Source organism: Littorina saxatilis, linkage group LG15 (genome assembly GCF_037325665.1).
Source record: "Littorina saxatilis isolate snail1 linkage group LG15, US_GU_Lsax_2.0, whole genome shotgun sequence".
NCBI classification, from domain to species: Eukaryota; Metazoa; Mollusca; class Gastropoda; order Littorinimorpha; family Littorinidae; genus Littorina; species Littorina saxatilis.
The window spans coordinates 7,616,882-7,630,344 of record NC_090259.1 but is presented as its reverse complement, the minus strand read 5'-3'; the positions used below and the strand labels follow the sequence as shown (position 1 = coordinate 7,630,344).

The 13,463-nt window shown below is 44.6% G+C and overlaps 1 protein-coding gene across 1 annotated transcript in view; it reads left to right on the top strand.

Moving 5' to 3' along the window:
• LOC138948388 (serine/threonine-protein kinase TNNI3K-like) overlaps positions 1-12,839 on the top strand; it is a 37,884-nt gene extending 25,045 nt beyond the window's left edge. Inside the window, exons 16-22 of the mRNA XM_070319918.1 lie at positions 1-46; positions 2,236-2,288; positions 4,121-4,253; positions 5,811-5,920; positions 6,385-6,608; positions 7,362-7,426; positions 8,144-12,839. The exon at positions 1-46 is cut by the window's left edge and continues 112 nt beyond it. Of these exons, the coding sequence (XP_070176019.1) occupies positions 1-46; positions 2,236-2,288; positions 4,121-4,253; positions 5,811-5,920; positions 6,385-6,608; positions 7,362-7,426; positions 8,144-8,232 (720 nt within the window). The 3' untranslated portion in view covers positions 8,233-12,839. The remainder of the gene's footprint in view (positions 47-2,235; positions 2,289-4,120; positions 4,254-5,810; positions 5,921-6,384; positions 6,609-7,361; positions 7,427-8,143) is intronic.
• Positions 12,840-13,463: the final 624 nt, after the last annotated feature.

Below are 13,463 nucleotides of genomic sequence, written 5' to 3'. Positions count from 1 at the left end.
ATCCTGCTGGACGAACACGGCCACGCCATCGTCGCTGATTTTGGAGGTATGTTGCTTAGCCCTTTTCCTCCCAGAGACCCAATATCTCCCGTTGGAGCTCCCATGTGCACATTCCTGAAACCCCCACTTCTTCTTCGTTCATTGGCTTAGACTCCCACGTTCACTCATGGTTTTAGTACGAGTGGATTTTTACGTGTATGACCGTTTTTACCCCGCCATTCTGGCAGCCAAACGACAATTTCGGGGGAGGCATGCTGGGTATTTTTGTGTTTTTATAACCCACTGATCTCTGACATGGATTACAGGATCTTTTTTGTGCGCACTTGGTGTGCTTGCGTGTACACACGAAGGGGGTTAAGTCACTAGCAGGTTTGCATATAAGGTGACCTGGGAGATCGGAATAATCTCCACTCTTAACCCACCAGGCGGCAGCGACCGGGATTCGAACTCACGACCTTCCGATTAGGAGGCCGACGTCTTACCACCACGCCACTCTGCTTGTCCAAAACACCCACTATACACAATGCTACCTATGGCGAATATCTGTTTTCATTTCTTCTGGCTTTCTGCAAGGTTTGAGCATTTATAATTTCAGAAAACTTGCAGTGGTTACTTGGCCACGATTTTTTAAAGTTTAAAATTGAAGGAGTTACTTCCCGTGCCAGAGGTGGAAATGGGTAGCGTTTCCTTCCAATCTTCACAACAGTCACGGAACATTGCTTGATAAACACAGTCATGCTATTGTCGCTGATTTTAGGGGTATACTACATTATACTTTTATAGGCAGTAGCGGTTTTTTTTTTAAGTACTGTATTTTACATCCTATTAGGCGCAATCGTTTTACGCCACTCGGACTCCATCAGCTCATCCGTGACCAAAGCTTTGTGTTGTGACGCAACTGAGTACAGAGGAACCCCCCATTCAAGACTCCCTCCTTTTTAAGACCTTGTTTTCTCAGACTTTCTGTTCATAAACTCTGTATAATTACCCCCATTTTAAGACTCCCTCCTTTTTAAGACCTGCTTTTCTCAGATTTGTGAAGGTCGTAAAAGGGGCGTTCCACTGTAAGATTCAAAGTTCATGCAAGCTAGTTATGTGAAAGATGATTACCTCACCAGTGTCTTGCCAGCGAGTTACTTACTCCAAAAATGTGGAGATAAGTTCATTGGGTGGCCGAGTGGTAACGCACTTGCGCTCGGAAGCGAGAGGTTGCGTGTTCGACCCTGGGTCAGGCCGCAATTTTCTCCCCCCTTTCCTAACTTAGGTGGTGGGTTCAAGTGCTAGTCTTTCGGATGAGACGAAAAACCGAGGTCCCTTCGTGTACACTACATTGGGGTGTGCACGTTAAAGATCCCACGATTGACAAAAGGGTCTTTCCTGGCAAAATTGTATCGGCATAGATAAAAATGTCCACCAAATACCCGTTTGACTTGGCATAAAGGCCGTGAAAAGTGAATGCTCGCCTAATAGGCTATTGAGCTTCACTGGCCGATGTGAATGCGTTATATATTGTGTGTAAAAAATGTCTATTTGTCTGTCTGTCTGTAAAAAATTCCATTTCAAACGGCAGAAATTAATATGTAAGCGCCTAGGGCTATATCTAGATTAGGCGCATAAAAATGATCATAATAATAATAATCTGTACCGTAAGTGTTTGTCTGTCTATTTAAAGGCCACTGGGTCAAAGGTCAGTAAATGTAACATGTTTTCATTATCATAAATTAAACATTCCTATTACCTTCTATTCTACCCCCCCGCGGGTTAGGGGGAAGAATTTACCCGATGCTACCCAGCATGTCGTAAGAGGCGACTAACGGATTCTGTTTCTCTTTTTACCCTGTTAAGTGTTTCTTGTATAGAATATAGTCAATTTTTGTAAAGATTTTAGTCAAGCAGTATGTAAGAAATGTTAAGTCCTTTGTACTGGAAACTTGCATTCTCCCAGTAAGGTAATACATTGTACTACGTTGCAAGCCCCTGGAGCAAATTTTTGATTAGTGCTTTTGTGAACAAGAAACAATTGACAAGTGGCTCTATCCCATCTCCCCCCTTCCCCCGTCGCGATATAACCTTCGTGGTTGAAAACGACGTTAAACACCAAATAAAGAAAAAGAAAACCTTCTATTCTTGTTTTTTTTATTCTGAATTTTGGAACGTTAGCAGTTTATTTGTTTTTGGATCAATGTAAAAGATAAAAGGACTGTTTTTCACACAAAAAAATGTGAATGTTTTCAGAGTCCAGGTTCCTGAGATCCGCAGAGGAGGATAACATGACCAAGCAACCCGGGGTAAGTAGGATTGTCTTTATCTGCACGTTCTGTGTTTATGACGAGGTGCGTCACTTCTTCTTGTCGTTCGCCAATGCTAAACTTGGAGTGAAGCTCTGGTAATGAAGCTGGTGAGATGCGTCACTAAATGACATGATCTCTGGTGTTGTAACTTTGGACACTGGGTAGGTGTCTCTTACCTATCCCTTCGCAGTCTGCAGAGTTTTCCTATCAGGGTAGGTGTCTCTTACCTATTCCTTCGCAGTCTGCAGAGTTTTCATATCAGGGTAGGTGTCTCTTACCTATTCCTTCGCAGTCTGCAGAGTTTTCCTATCAGGGTAGGTGTCTCTTACCTATTCCTTCGCAGTCTGCAGAGTTTTCCTATCAGGGTAGGTGTCTCTTACAGATTGGCCATTTCTGGAATTTTCACATTAAAATCGGTTAAATACAATGTACCAGAAACTTACTGCCCGTTATGACGGTTGACATGGACCTACTCACTTACTGCCCGTTATGACAGTTGACATGGACCTACTCACTTACTGCCCGTTATGACAGTTGACATGGACCTACTGACTTACTGCCTGTTATGACGGTTGGCATGTAGGGCAGAGTGACACGGACAGCAATGGCTTTTTTGGATGGCTCTAGAAATCTGGGGAACACATGAAACAGTGTACATGTATATGCAGACATTTTCAGCTTGTTCTTTTTTTGTGCCAGGGGGTATCATAGTATGATACCCAGTGTTTTATTGAGTCACTTGAGAAAAAGTGACTCTATGTAATCGGTCAGTGTTAGTCTGTCCGGCCGGCCGGCCGGCCGTCCGTAGACACCACCTTAACGTTGGACTTTTCTCGGAAACTATCAAAGCGATCCGGCTCATATTTTGTTTAGTCGTGACCTCCAATGACCTCTACACTTTAACGATGGTTTCGTTGACCTTTGACCTTTTTCAAGGTCACAGGTCAGCGTCAAAGGAAAAATTAGACATTTTATATCTTTGACAAAGTTCATCGGATGTGATTGAAACTTTGTAGGATTATTCTTTACATCAAAGTATTTACATCTGTAGCCTTTTACGAACGTTATCAGAAAAACAAGGGAGATAACTAGCCTTTTCTGTTCGGCAACACACAACTTAACGTTGGGCTTTTCTCGGAAACTATAAAAGTGACCGGGCTCAAATTTTATGTGAACGTGACTCCCAGTGACCTCTACACTTTGACGTCTGCTTTGGTGACCTTTGACCTTTTTCAAGGTCACAGGTATGTCTTGAAGGAAAAAAATTGAAATATCATATCTCTGAAACTATTCATCGGATTTGATTCAAACTTTATAGGATTATTCTTTACATCAAATTATTTACATCTGTATTGTGTTGTGAATAGCAATTTCTTCCTGTCCATCTGATGCCTCATATAATATTCAGAACTGCGAAAGTGACTCGATCGAGCGTTTGCTCTTCTTGTTTTTAATACACTGAATTTCAGAGTGTGTGTATATGGTTTTCAGAAGCTAAAGTTGATGACCCTGGAAATTATTCAGCAGTGCGGTATAGAGTGAAGGCAGACATTTTCAGCTAGCCTCTTGTGCTAGGGTGATGTTATGCCTCCAATGATTACTGTCACTGTTTTATGATTCTCAAACTGGTTTTCTGTGTATTATAACTTGGTTTCAGAACATAAGAACATAAGATGGATAGCCCCAGAGATAATTATGCAGTGCGAGCGGTATAGCTTCAAGGCAGATGTGTTCAGCTTTTCTTTTGTGTTTTTGTTATGGTGTGTCCCACACAGTGACCCGTTTACAGTGCCACTCAATGACTGTGTGTCTTTTGTATCTGACAACAGAACTTGCGATGGATGGCCCCAGAAATCTTCACGCAGTGCACTCGATACAGTGTGAAGGCCGACGTGTTCAGCTTTTCTCTGGTGCTGTGGGAACTGCTGGCTGGAGAGCTGCCCTTTGCTCACCTCAAACCTGGTTAGCTTTGTGTGTGGGTGTGTGGAAGACCAGGGTAGGCTGTGGCCAGGGCTGAGGTGCTTGAAGCGAAACTGGGTGCCACCCAACCGGTGGTATACACAGGGCTGAGGTGCTTGAAGCGAAACTGGGTGCCACCCAACCGGTAAAAAAATCTCCAAAAATTCTTGAAATTCGGGGGGCTTCGCCTCCTGCGGCCCCCAGACCCCCGCCTTTGTAAGCTGAACTCACTTTTTCCAATGCTAGGCCCTGTATACAGCTGCGTGGTCGGATTTGTTTGAAATTGAGATTTGTTGTGATTTCAACCAAACACCCTCCTCTGCTTGTTCTCACCCAGTTGGATGGCATCCAGTTTTGCTTTGTGCACCTCAGCCCCGGTGGGGTGGGAAGAAGGGGGCTTAGGGAGGAGGTGGGGGGTTTAGCCTTTGGGAGTGTGTCTCAGTCTGTGTGTGACTGTGTGCAAGGGGGCTTAGGGGGGAGGTGGGGGGTTTAGCCTTTGGGAGTGTGTCTCAGTCTGTGTGTGACTGTGTGAAAGGGGGCTTAGGGAGGAGGTGGGGGGGTTTAGCCTTTGGGAGTGTGTCTCAGTCTGTGTGTGACTGTGTGAAAGGGGGCTTAGGGAGGAGGTGGGGGGGTTTAGCCTTTGGGAGTGTGTCTCAGTCTGTGTGTGACTGTGTGCAAGGGGGCTTAGGGAGGAGGTGGGGGGTTTAGCCTTTGGGAGTGTGTCTCAGTCTGTGTGTGACTGTGTGAAAGGGGGCTTAGGGAGGAGGTGGGGGGTTTAGACTTTGGGAGTGTGTCTCAGTCTGTGTGTGACTGTGTGAAAGGGGGCTTAGGGAGGAGGTGGGGGGTTTAGCCTTTGGGAGTGTGTCTCAGTCTGTGTGTGACTGTGTGCAAGGGGGCTTAGGGAGGAGGTGGGGGGTTTAGCCTTTGGGAGTGTGTCTCAGTCTGTGTGTGACTGTGTGAAAGGGGGCTTAGGGAGGAGGTGGGGGGGTTTAGCCTTTGGGAGTGTGTCTCAGTCTGTGTGTGACTGTGTGAAAGGGGGCTTAGGGAGGAGGTGGGGGGGTTTAGCCTTTGGGAGTGTGTCTCAGTCTGTGTGTGACTGTGTGCAAGGGGGCTTAGGGAGGAGGTGGGGGGTTTAGCCTTTGGGAGTGTGTCTCAGTCTGTGTGTGACTGTGTGCAAGGGGGCTTAGGGAGGAGGTGGGGGGTTTAGCCTTTGGGAGTGTGTCTCAGTCTGTGTGTGACTGTGTGCAAGGGGGCTTAGGGAGGAGGTGGGGGGGTTTAGCCTTTGGGAGTGTGTCTCAGTCTGTGTGTGACTGTGTGCATGTGGGTTTGTATCTTTCTGTGTATGTGTGTGTTTATGAGGTTTCGTTTTGTTTGTCTGTGTTGATTGAAAAAGGTCTGGTTTGGACATTCTTTTTATGATCCTTTGGTTTGCTTGTGTGACTGTGAGAGAGAAGGATATAAGGGGAGGGTTTTTTCACAGCCACTTTGAGCCATTGTGTGCTGTTATTGTTGTTGATTTTTATTCTCTCTTTCAACCATGGTATGGTGGTGATTTTACAGCGGCTGCAGCAGCAGAAACAGCGTATCACAACTCTCGGCCCCCGGTGGGTATCACCTTTCCCAAACCCATTGTCAGCCTGCTGCAGACGGGATGGAACACCGACCCTGATGTGAGTTCTTGGTTGATCATAGTGAGCTTTACGGTCAAGCCTAAGTGATGTAAGCATTAGTTTTTTCAAGTGACCTACAACACTCTTACACACATGTACCCACAAACACACACTCACACACTCCACACCTTAAACGGGATTCAAAACTGCAGGTCTTTTTTGCTTTGATGTCCTCTTCAGATAGACCTGCAAATCACTTTGCTTTGATGTCCTCTTCAGATAGACCTGCAAATCACTTTGTTATGATGTCCTCTTCAGATAGACCTGCAAATCACTTTGTTTTGACAGACGTGAGTTTTGACCTGTGAGTTACAACGCATTGTCCCAAATATGAAATAAATAGTCTCAACTAGTCACCCAAATATGAATTTTAGTCAGCCTCTGACTGAGTCAAAGAAGTTAAATTCCATGTTAAATCCAAACATTAGACCATATTTACCACGTGTCACCCTGTGTTGTGTCAGCAACGGCCCGAGTTTCGTGAAATCATCCCCATCCTGGAGGAGTGCCGACAGTCGCAGGCGGTGGCCATGCTGAGCAACGTGGACCCCCCGCCCAGCCTCTTCCCATCAGCCCTCCCCATGGTCACGCAACAGGAAGTGGACGGCGAGGGGCGGACAACTCCGCCGCTGGTGGGTCACGTCTCTGCTCTGCGTAACCACTGGGAAGCGGAAGCCTCCAGAAACAGGTGAAAGGCTTGTGCTCGTCTCGTGCTCGTCTCGCTCTTTGTTTCTTTGGTGTCTGTGTTGCTCCTGTTTCACTTCGTACAGCCATAAAAAGATGGAGGCCTCCAGAAGCAGGTCAAAGTCTTGTGCGATCGTCTCGCTCTTTGCTTCTTTGGTGTCTGTGTTGCTCCTGTTTCACTTCGTACAGCCATAAAAAGATGGAGGCCTCCAGAAGCAGGTCAAAGTCTTGTGCGATCGTCTCGCTCTTTGCTTCTTTGGTGTCTGTGTTGCTCCTGTTTCACTTCGTACAGCCATAAAAAGATGGAGGCCTCCAGAAGCAGGTCAAAGTCTTGTGCGATCGTCTCGCTCTTTGCTTCCTTGGTGTGTGGGTCGTTTCTGCTTACTTTGGGTTTTTTGTTTCTTTCTTCACGTCACTTTTTTTCTGTATGTCTTTTCTTTTGGTTTTTTGTTTTATTTCGCCCCCACGTCATCCCCCCTTCACTCTTGACCTCTGACTTTTTTCTCTTTTTTTTTTTAATGTTTAAAAAAAAATTCTTTTGACTTTTTCCTCTTATGATTGAGTTACTCCTACATGTATTACAATTTTGTTTGTATTGTCTTTGCATCTCTACTATAATAGTTTCTATTCTTCATTTTTTTCTTTATTTGTTTGTTTGTGTTTCCTGCCATTCTGGTGTTCTGCCATTCTGGTGTTCTGCCATTGTGGTGTTACTTCTGCTCTCCATACTCATCATTGTGCTATGTTTGTTTTTCAGTACTGGGCCATCCCCTTCAGACGAAAACAGACGGAGAATGCCATTTCCACAGCTGGATAAAAATGGTGAGTTAGAGATGTCAAGATTTGAGGTGCACTGGTCATCAGAAGCATGTACATCTCAGCTAACAAATGTCATTGCAAGGATATAACATTGCTGCAGTACAATGATGCTTTGTGTTGCAGAATGTAATACAGTGGAATCATTGTTAGGTTGACCTAAATCATGAGAAAATTAGGTCTTAAGTTGGAGTCTTGAAATGGAGGTAACTTTATAGGCTGTATGAAATGAAAATCTGAGAATACAAGATCCTAAAAGTCTTGAAAAAGGGGGATTGGTGTAAGGCGGCAGCTTTGCTGTGTAATGGTGCTTTGTGTTGCTTTGTTTGATAGAAAGATTCTTTGTTTTGCAGGCTGTAGTGTAACAATGCTGTGTATTTGGGGGCTAGAAAGATTCTTTGTTTTGCAGGCTGTAGTGTAACAATGCTGTGTATTTGGGGGCTGGGTAGCTCAGTTGGTAGAGCACATTTATGTGCAGACTCAGAAACATTATTCATGTCCCACCCCGTGTCACCACAGTGGCACGTTAATGACCTTTGTCATTCTGCCATAAGTGCAGGTGATTGATTACACCTAAACACGCCGACACCTGGGTAGCGCAACTCTTGTTGCTGCTAGCTTTCCACTGAGAGGCATTGACCAGGTTTTCCCAGCAATGGGATAGCATTAAGTGAATGAAATGAAATACTTCAGGTTGTATTATAACACTGCTTTGTGTTTCAGGCTACGTGTCGGACCCACTCAGCACGATGAGAGCGGCTATGGCCAAGGACCTGTCTGACGACAAAAGCGACAACGCACCTGATACGTAGCACCCAGCACTAGCTGCTTGACCTATCTGACGACAGTAGCGATGACACACCCGATACATAGCGATTCCAGTACTGGCTGCTTGACACTTTCCTTCATCTTGTTTCGCACAATCTGCTTGGAACACACAACTCTACTCTTGGGACTTGCAATAACACTCCTAAAATTTGGCACATGACACAACATTGTGGTACACAGGGAGTGTAGGTGCTAGCCAGAAGAACAGTAGCTTCTGCCCATTCTGAGAAGGGGGGAGAGAGTGCTTGAGGTTTTTGCTATGCAGAGGAGAACCTCGTCTGATGCTTCACTGTGCCTTGGGGACAGTCATTCGTGTTCTGTCTCGGCCACACAGATATCTTACAGATCTAGTGCATGCCTGCTACTGTTGTGGGCAACCACAATATCTGCTGTTCCCAGGGCTTCATTTCTGTTTCTTTAGCTGCAGGCATTCTGAGCTATTTTTAGCATCCTTTCCTCCACCGCTCTATACAGCAGTGCTGGCTCGCTCAGAGCCATACACTAATAAGTACCATCTTCCAGTGTAGCGCGGACGCATTTGGGTATAACAAGCAAGCGAGCTGAACAGTGTGCTGGCTGCAGCTGTTGGTAGCCTCTGCCTTGACTATTTTTAACTCGCACTAAAATGCAGGCCAGGAACAACCGTGCGGTATCTGCTGTCTTGTGTTCCTCTAACTGTGTGTTTTTGATTTTAGCAAGTAGATCTGCGATGGTATCCCTAGATCACATTAACCAGTAGCTACATGCAAGGTTCAATGTGGCACACAAGTGAATTATGAAACACTAGATGATTACCCGCTTCGCCGGGTTCCGGCTTCGCCGGGAAGAAGTAGAGCCGAATACCAGGCTGCGCCTGGGACCCAGCTTTGCCGGGTGTACGCCGGCTTTGCCGGCGCACGAAGGAAAGGAGATAAACGCGCAAAACACTGGAGACCTTCTAAAAATAGTAACGTGCAGTGACCTTCTAAAAATAGTAACGTAGTAACGGGAATATGGATTCACGCCACACGGAGGAAGGGAGATAATCGCGGCTGAAAACACTGGAGAAGATAAGGAAGAGTTACTGGTAGTGGATCCCGACAACAACAACAACAAAAATAAAAAATCAGTTCAGCACGCACAGCGCTGCGCGCTGAGAACACGTGTTGAAATATCTCATCGATGAGGTTGTGTCCGGGGTGTAGCTGAATACGGTGTCCAAATTTGAAAAAGATCCACCGAGAACTTTGGCCGTGCATCGCGAACAGACAGACAGACAGACAGACGGACAGACACTAGTCGTATATATATATAGATGAGAGAATTGTCTTCACAAGTAATTGGAGCGGTAAGGACTGAGCACAACGCAAGGTGTAACGACACTGGATGAAGTGTGAGCTGCTTCTTAATTCAAGTGTTGTGAAAGTATGCAGCATGTAACAATTATCGTGCAACAACTAAAGAAGACTTGGCACAACACTAGTTGAAAGCAAGTAATTGGAGCGGCAAGGACTGAGCAGAACGCTAGGTGTAACGACACTGGATGAAGTGTGAGCTGCTTCTTAATTCAAGTGTTGTGAAAGTATGCAGCATGTAACAATTATCGTGCAACAACTAAAGAAGACTTGGCACAACACTAGTTGAAAGCAAGTAATTGGAGCGGCAAGGACAGCACAACACTAGTTGAAAGCAAGTAATTGGAGCGGCAAGGACAGCACAACACTAGTTGAAAGCAAGTAATTGGAGCGGCAAGGACTGAGCAGAACGCTAGGTGTACTCACACTGGAGGAAGTGTGAGCTGCTTGTTGATGCAGGTGTTGTGAAAGTATGCAGCGTGTAACACAAGTTGGAACAAGGCGAAGTTCTACGAGAAAACTGTGCTGTTGTGAAAGTATGCAGCGTGTAACACAAGTTGGAACAAGGCCAAGTTCTACAAGAAAACTGTGCTGCGCTTTTCTATTTAAGTGTATGCAACATGTAATACTTATCATGTTAAAACTAACGGGGACTTGGCACACCAAAAGTTGCAACCACACAAAGTTATACGAGAAAAAAATGTGCAGCGCTTTTCTATTAAGGTGTATGCAACATGTAACAATCATCATGTTAAAACTAATTGGGACTCAGCACAACAAGATGTGTAACCAGGCAATGGTCGGTCGACAAGAGCAAGTGTACGCTGGTTGTCTATTCTGGCGTTGTGGCAATCATGCAACATGTAACAATTATTATACACAAGTAACGGCAATAACAACTTACAAAGACTCTTGCCAACATTTTGTTAGCACACACAGATGGAGGTGAACCTTACCACTGGTGCTCTGTTTAGGTGTGTAATGAAAAGAAGCGACACAAATAACTGTTTTTCGGAAATAACTCGTCAGGATTTGAAGCGATGTGGGGCCCAGAATGTGTGCGATGCTGACTGCGGCTTTAACCTGTGATCACGATGAACAACCAACTCGGATGTGTATGTATGCGGTGTATGCTTCATATGACACCCTTTCATTTCCTTTGAAAATATGCACAACGGAACCACGATTCGCTGCCAATTGTCGCTGCAGCAATAACCGATTGCATGCAGTGACAGTGTTGGCTGACATGTTTTGGTTGAGATCACGAGGGTTTCAATTGAGGTGAGTTTAGAAAAACACACATGCTTTAGAGACCACTGCAAGCAATCGGCAGTGAATCATGGCTCCAATGTGTGTATATTTTGTACAGAAAAGGGTGTGATACAAAGCGCTCACTGCATAACATGCACATCAGAGTAAGTTGTTCATCGCAGGTAAAAGCCGCAGTCGGCATCTCGTTCTTCCACCTCACATCTTGGGCGCTAATTCTGCCACACCGCTTGAAAATCAGGACAGAGTTATTTCCTAACATGGTCTATTTGGACGAGTGTGTCCTGATGTTAATGGTGCCATTTTCGTTCGAACTTGAAAGCCACTACATTTGACAGCGGCCTCAACTCATGCATATTGTGATAACAGGTTTGCCAGTGATACATTTTCATCATAAGCTTTGAATCAACTTATGTTGGATACTTATGAATGGAAAACGGTCAGTTGAGTTGAGCTCCAGGGATACAACTTCAGCGCAATGTTATTATTCATCGGTACATTGTACAGTCCCTCCCTTTAAGACCTACAAAAAACACAGAAAATCGAGTCTTAAAAAGGATGGGGTCTTAAAATGGGGGTAATTCTACAGAGGTTATGAACAGGTCTGAAAAAAACAAGGTCTTAAAAAGGAGGGAGTCTTAAAAGGGGGGTTCTACATTGTACTGTATAATGTGGGGACAACTACATCAAGACTCTTGGCAAGGTTTGTCATCGGTTAGTCATTAGCAAAGAAAGAAAAAACTATAGAATTTCAGTGCCTTCATTCTCTATGCACATACACTGACACTAAAGTTAGAAGGCCTTTGTTTGAATTTGGGCTACAATAAATAATGGGTATGTTTTTTTTTTACAATTTTTAATTTTCAAGAGAAAACGCGGGGAAAAAATGGTGTGTGTTTGAGGGAGAAGTTTTCTCTGTTGTGTTCATGAGGTGACTAACGTACACAATCACGAGATGTCAGTGCTACAAGAAGGAATGTCTTTAACGTGAAGAAATCCACACTTCTTGTAAGTGAAGAATGTACAGAGCATTCATACTTTCTGTCTCGCAGGACACATTTTGTGTTGGGAGGTGGATGTGTGTGTGTGTGTGCCTGAGTGCTTGTGTGTGTGTGTGTGTGTGTGTGTGTGTGTGTGTGTGTGTGTGTGTGCGTGTGTGTGCGTCTTCTCATTGCACAAATGACAAGCAGCCGGTATATGCATTGCAGACTGTGATAAATAGTAAAAGTTGAAGAAGAAAAACTGTGGCAAACTGTGAAAAAGACATGGCTGCAAAAAAAAAGTTTAATCTCAAATGGCAAGGACAACCCCTACAAGACCTAGCTTTCACAGTGGTGTCCCCTGCCAATGATCACGTCTACTCATTGTTCTTCATGCCTGGTCTTTGTGATCCAGCATACAATGGCTGTGACAGGGTCATATTGGTAAAGTGCAATATTCTTATGAAATTAAACTGTAACTTCTGAGTTTCCTTGTCGTAATACATTGTGTTCTAGTCTGTTGACTGGCTTTTTTTATTTTCAAAAACGTTCTGTGCTGTTGTTTTTGGCTTGCGTGGTTTGGTTCTTGTTAGGTTCAGGAATACCTGTGGGTTCAGTTGATGTGGGCATTGACAGTAAATGTACATTGATGGATTCTTATTTATCCGACACTGGTGATATCCTACAAGGCATTTGGTGTGTGTGTGTGTGTGTGTGTGTGACAGTGTGTGCATGTGTTTGTCATTGCGTGTTTGTTACAGTGTGTGTGTGTGTGTGTGTGTATGCATTTATGTTTGGCATGTGTTCAGTATCAAAGGTGCGAGTGTGTTTCTGAAAAAGTACGAGCTACATGAGCTAGAACAATACTAGCTGATATGTGTGACTGTTGTCATGCTTTTTGTGGTGTATCAGATGTCAAAATTAATGTTGTTAACTGTGCGTGTGACAGTGTGACAGTGTGCATCTAATCAAACTCTGGTTGAAAAACAAAGCTCTGTAGTTTGATAATTACCGGTGTTTGAGTTCACTTTGTTAAGTGTGTGTGTGTGTTCCGAAATACAAGTAACCTCATCCCCTGTTTACTAGATGACAGCAAACAAAGGAGAATAATTGTAAAGGAGGAGGAGGATAAGGAGGATAAGATTTTATATAGTCCATGAGGGTAACCTCACAGAAATTCGGGCTGCTTTCTCCCTGGGGAAAGCGAGCTGCCATACAGTATACGGCGCTACCCATTTTTTTTTCCTGCATGCGTGTATTCATGTTTCCAAGCCCTGAGACTTAATGCCGTGTGAGATGGAATTTTTTAACACTTTATTCCAAGTCACACGGGTATTTGGTGGACATTTTTATCTATGCCCATACAATTTTGCCAGGAAAGACCCTTTTGTCAATCGTGGGATCTTTAACGTGCACACCCCAATGTAGTGTACACGAAGGGACCTCGGTTTTTCGTCTCATCCGAAAGACTAGCACTTGAACCCACCACCTAGGTTAGGAAAGGGGGGAGAAAATTGCGGCCTGACCCAGGCCTGAACACGCAACCTCTCGCTTCCGAGCGCAAGTGCGTTACCACTCGGCCACCCAGAAATTAAAACAAAGAAAGTACAGCAACAAAGGAGCAAAATTAAT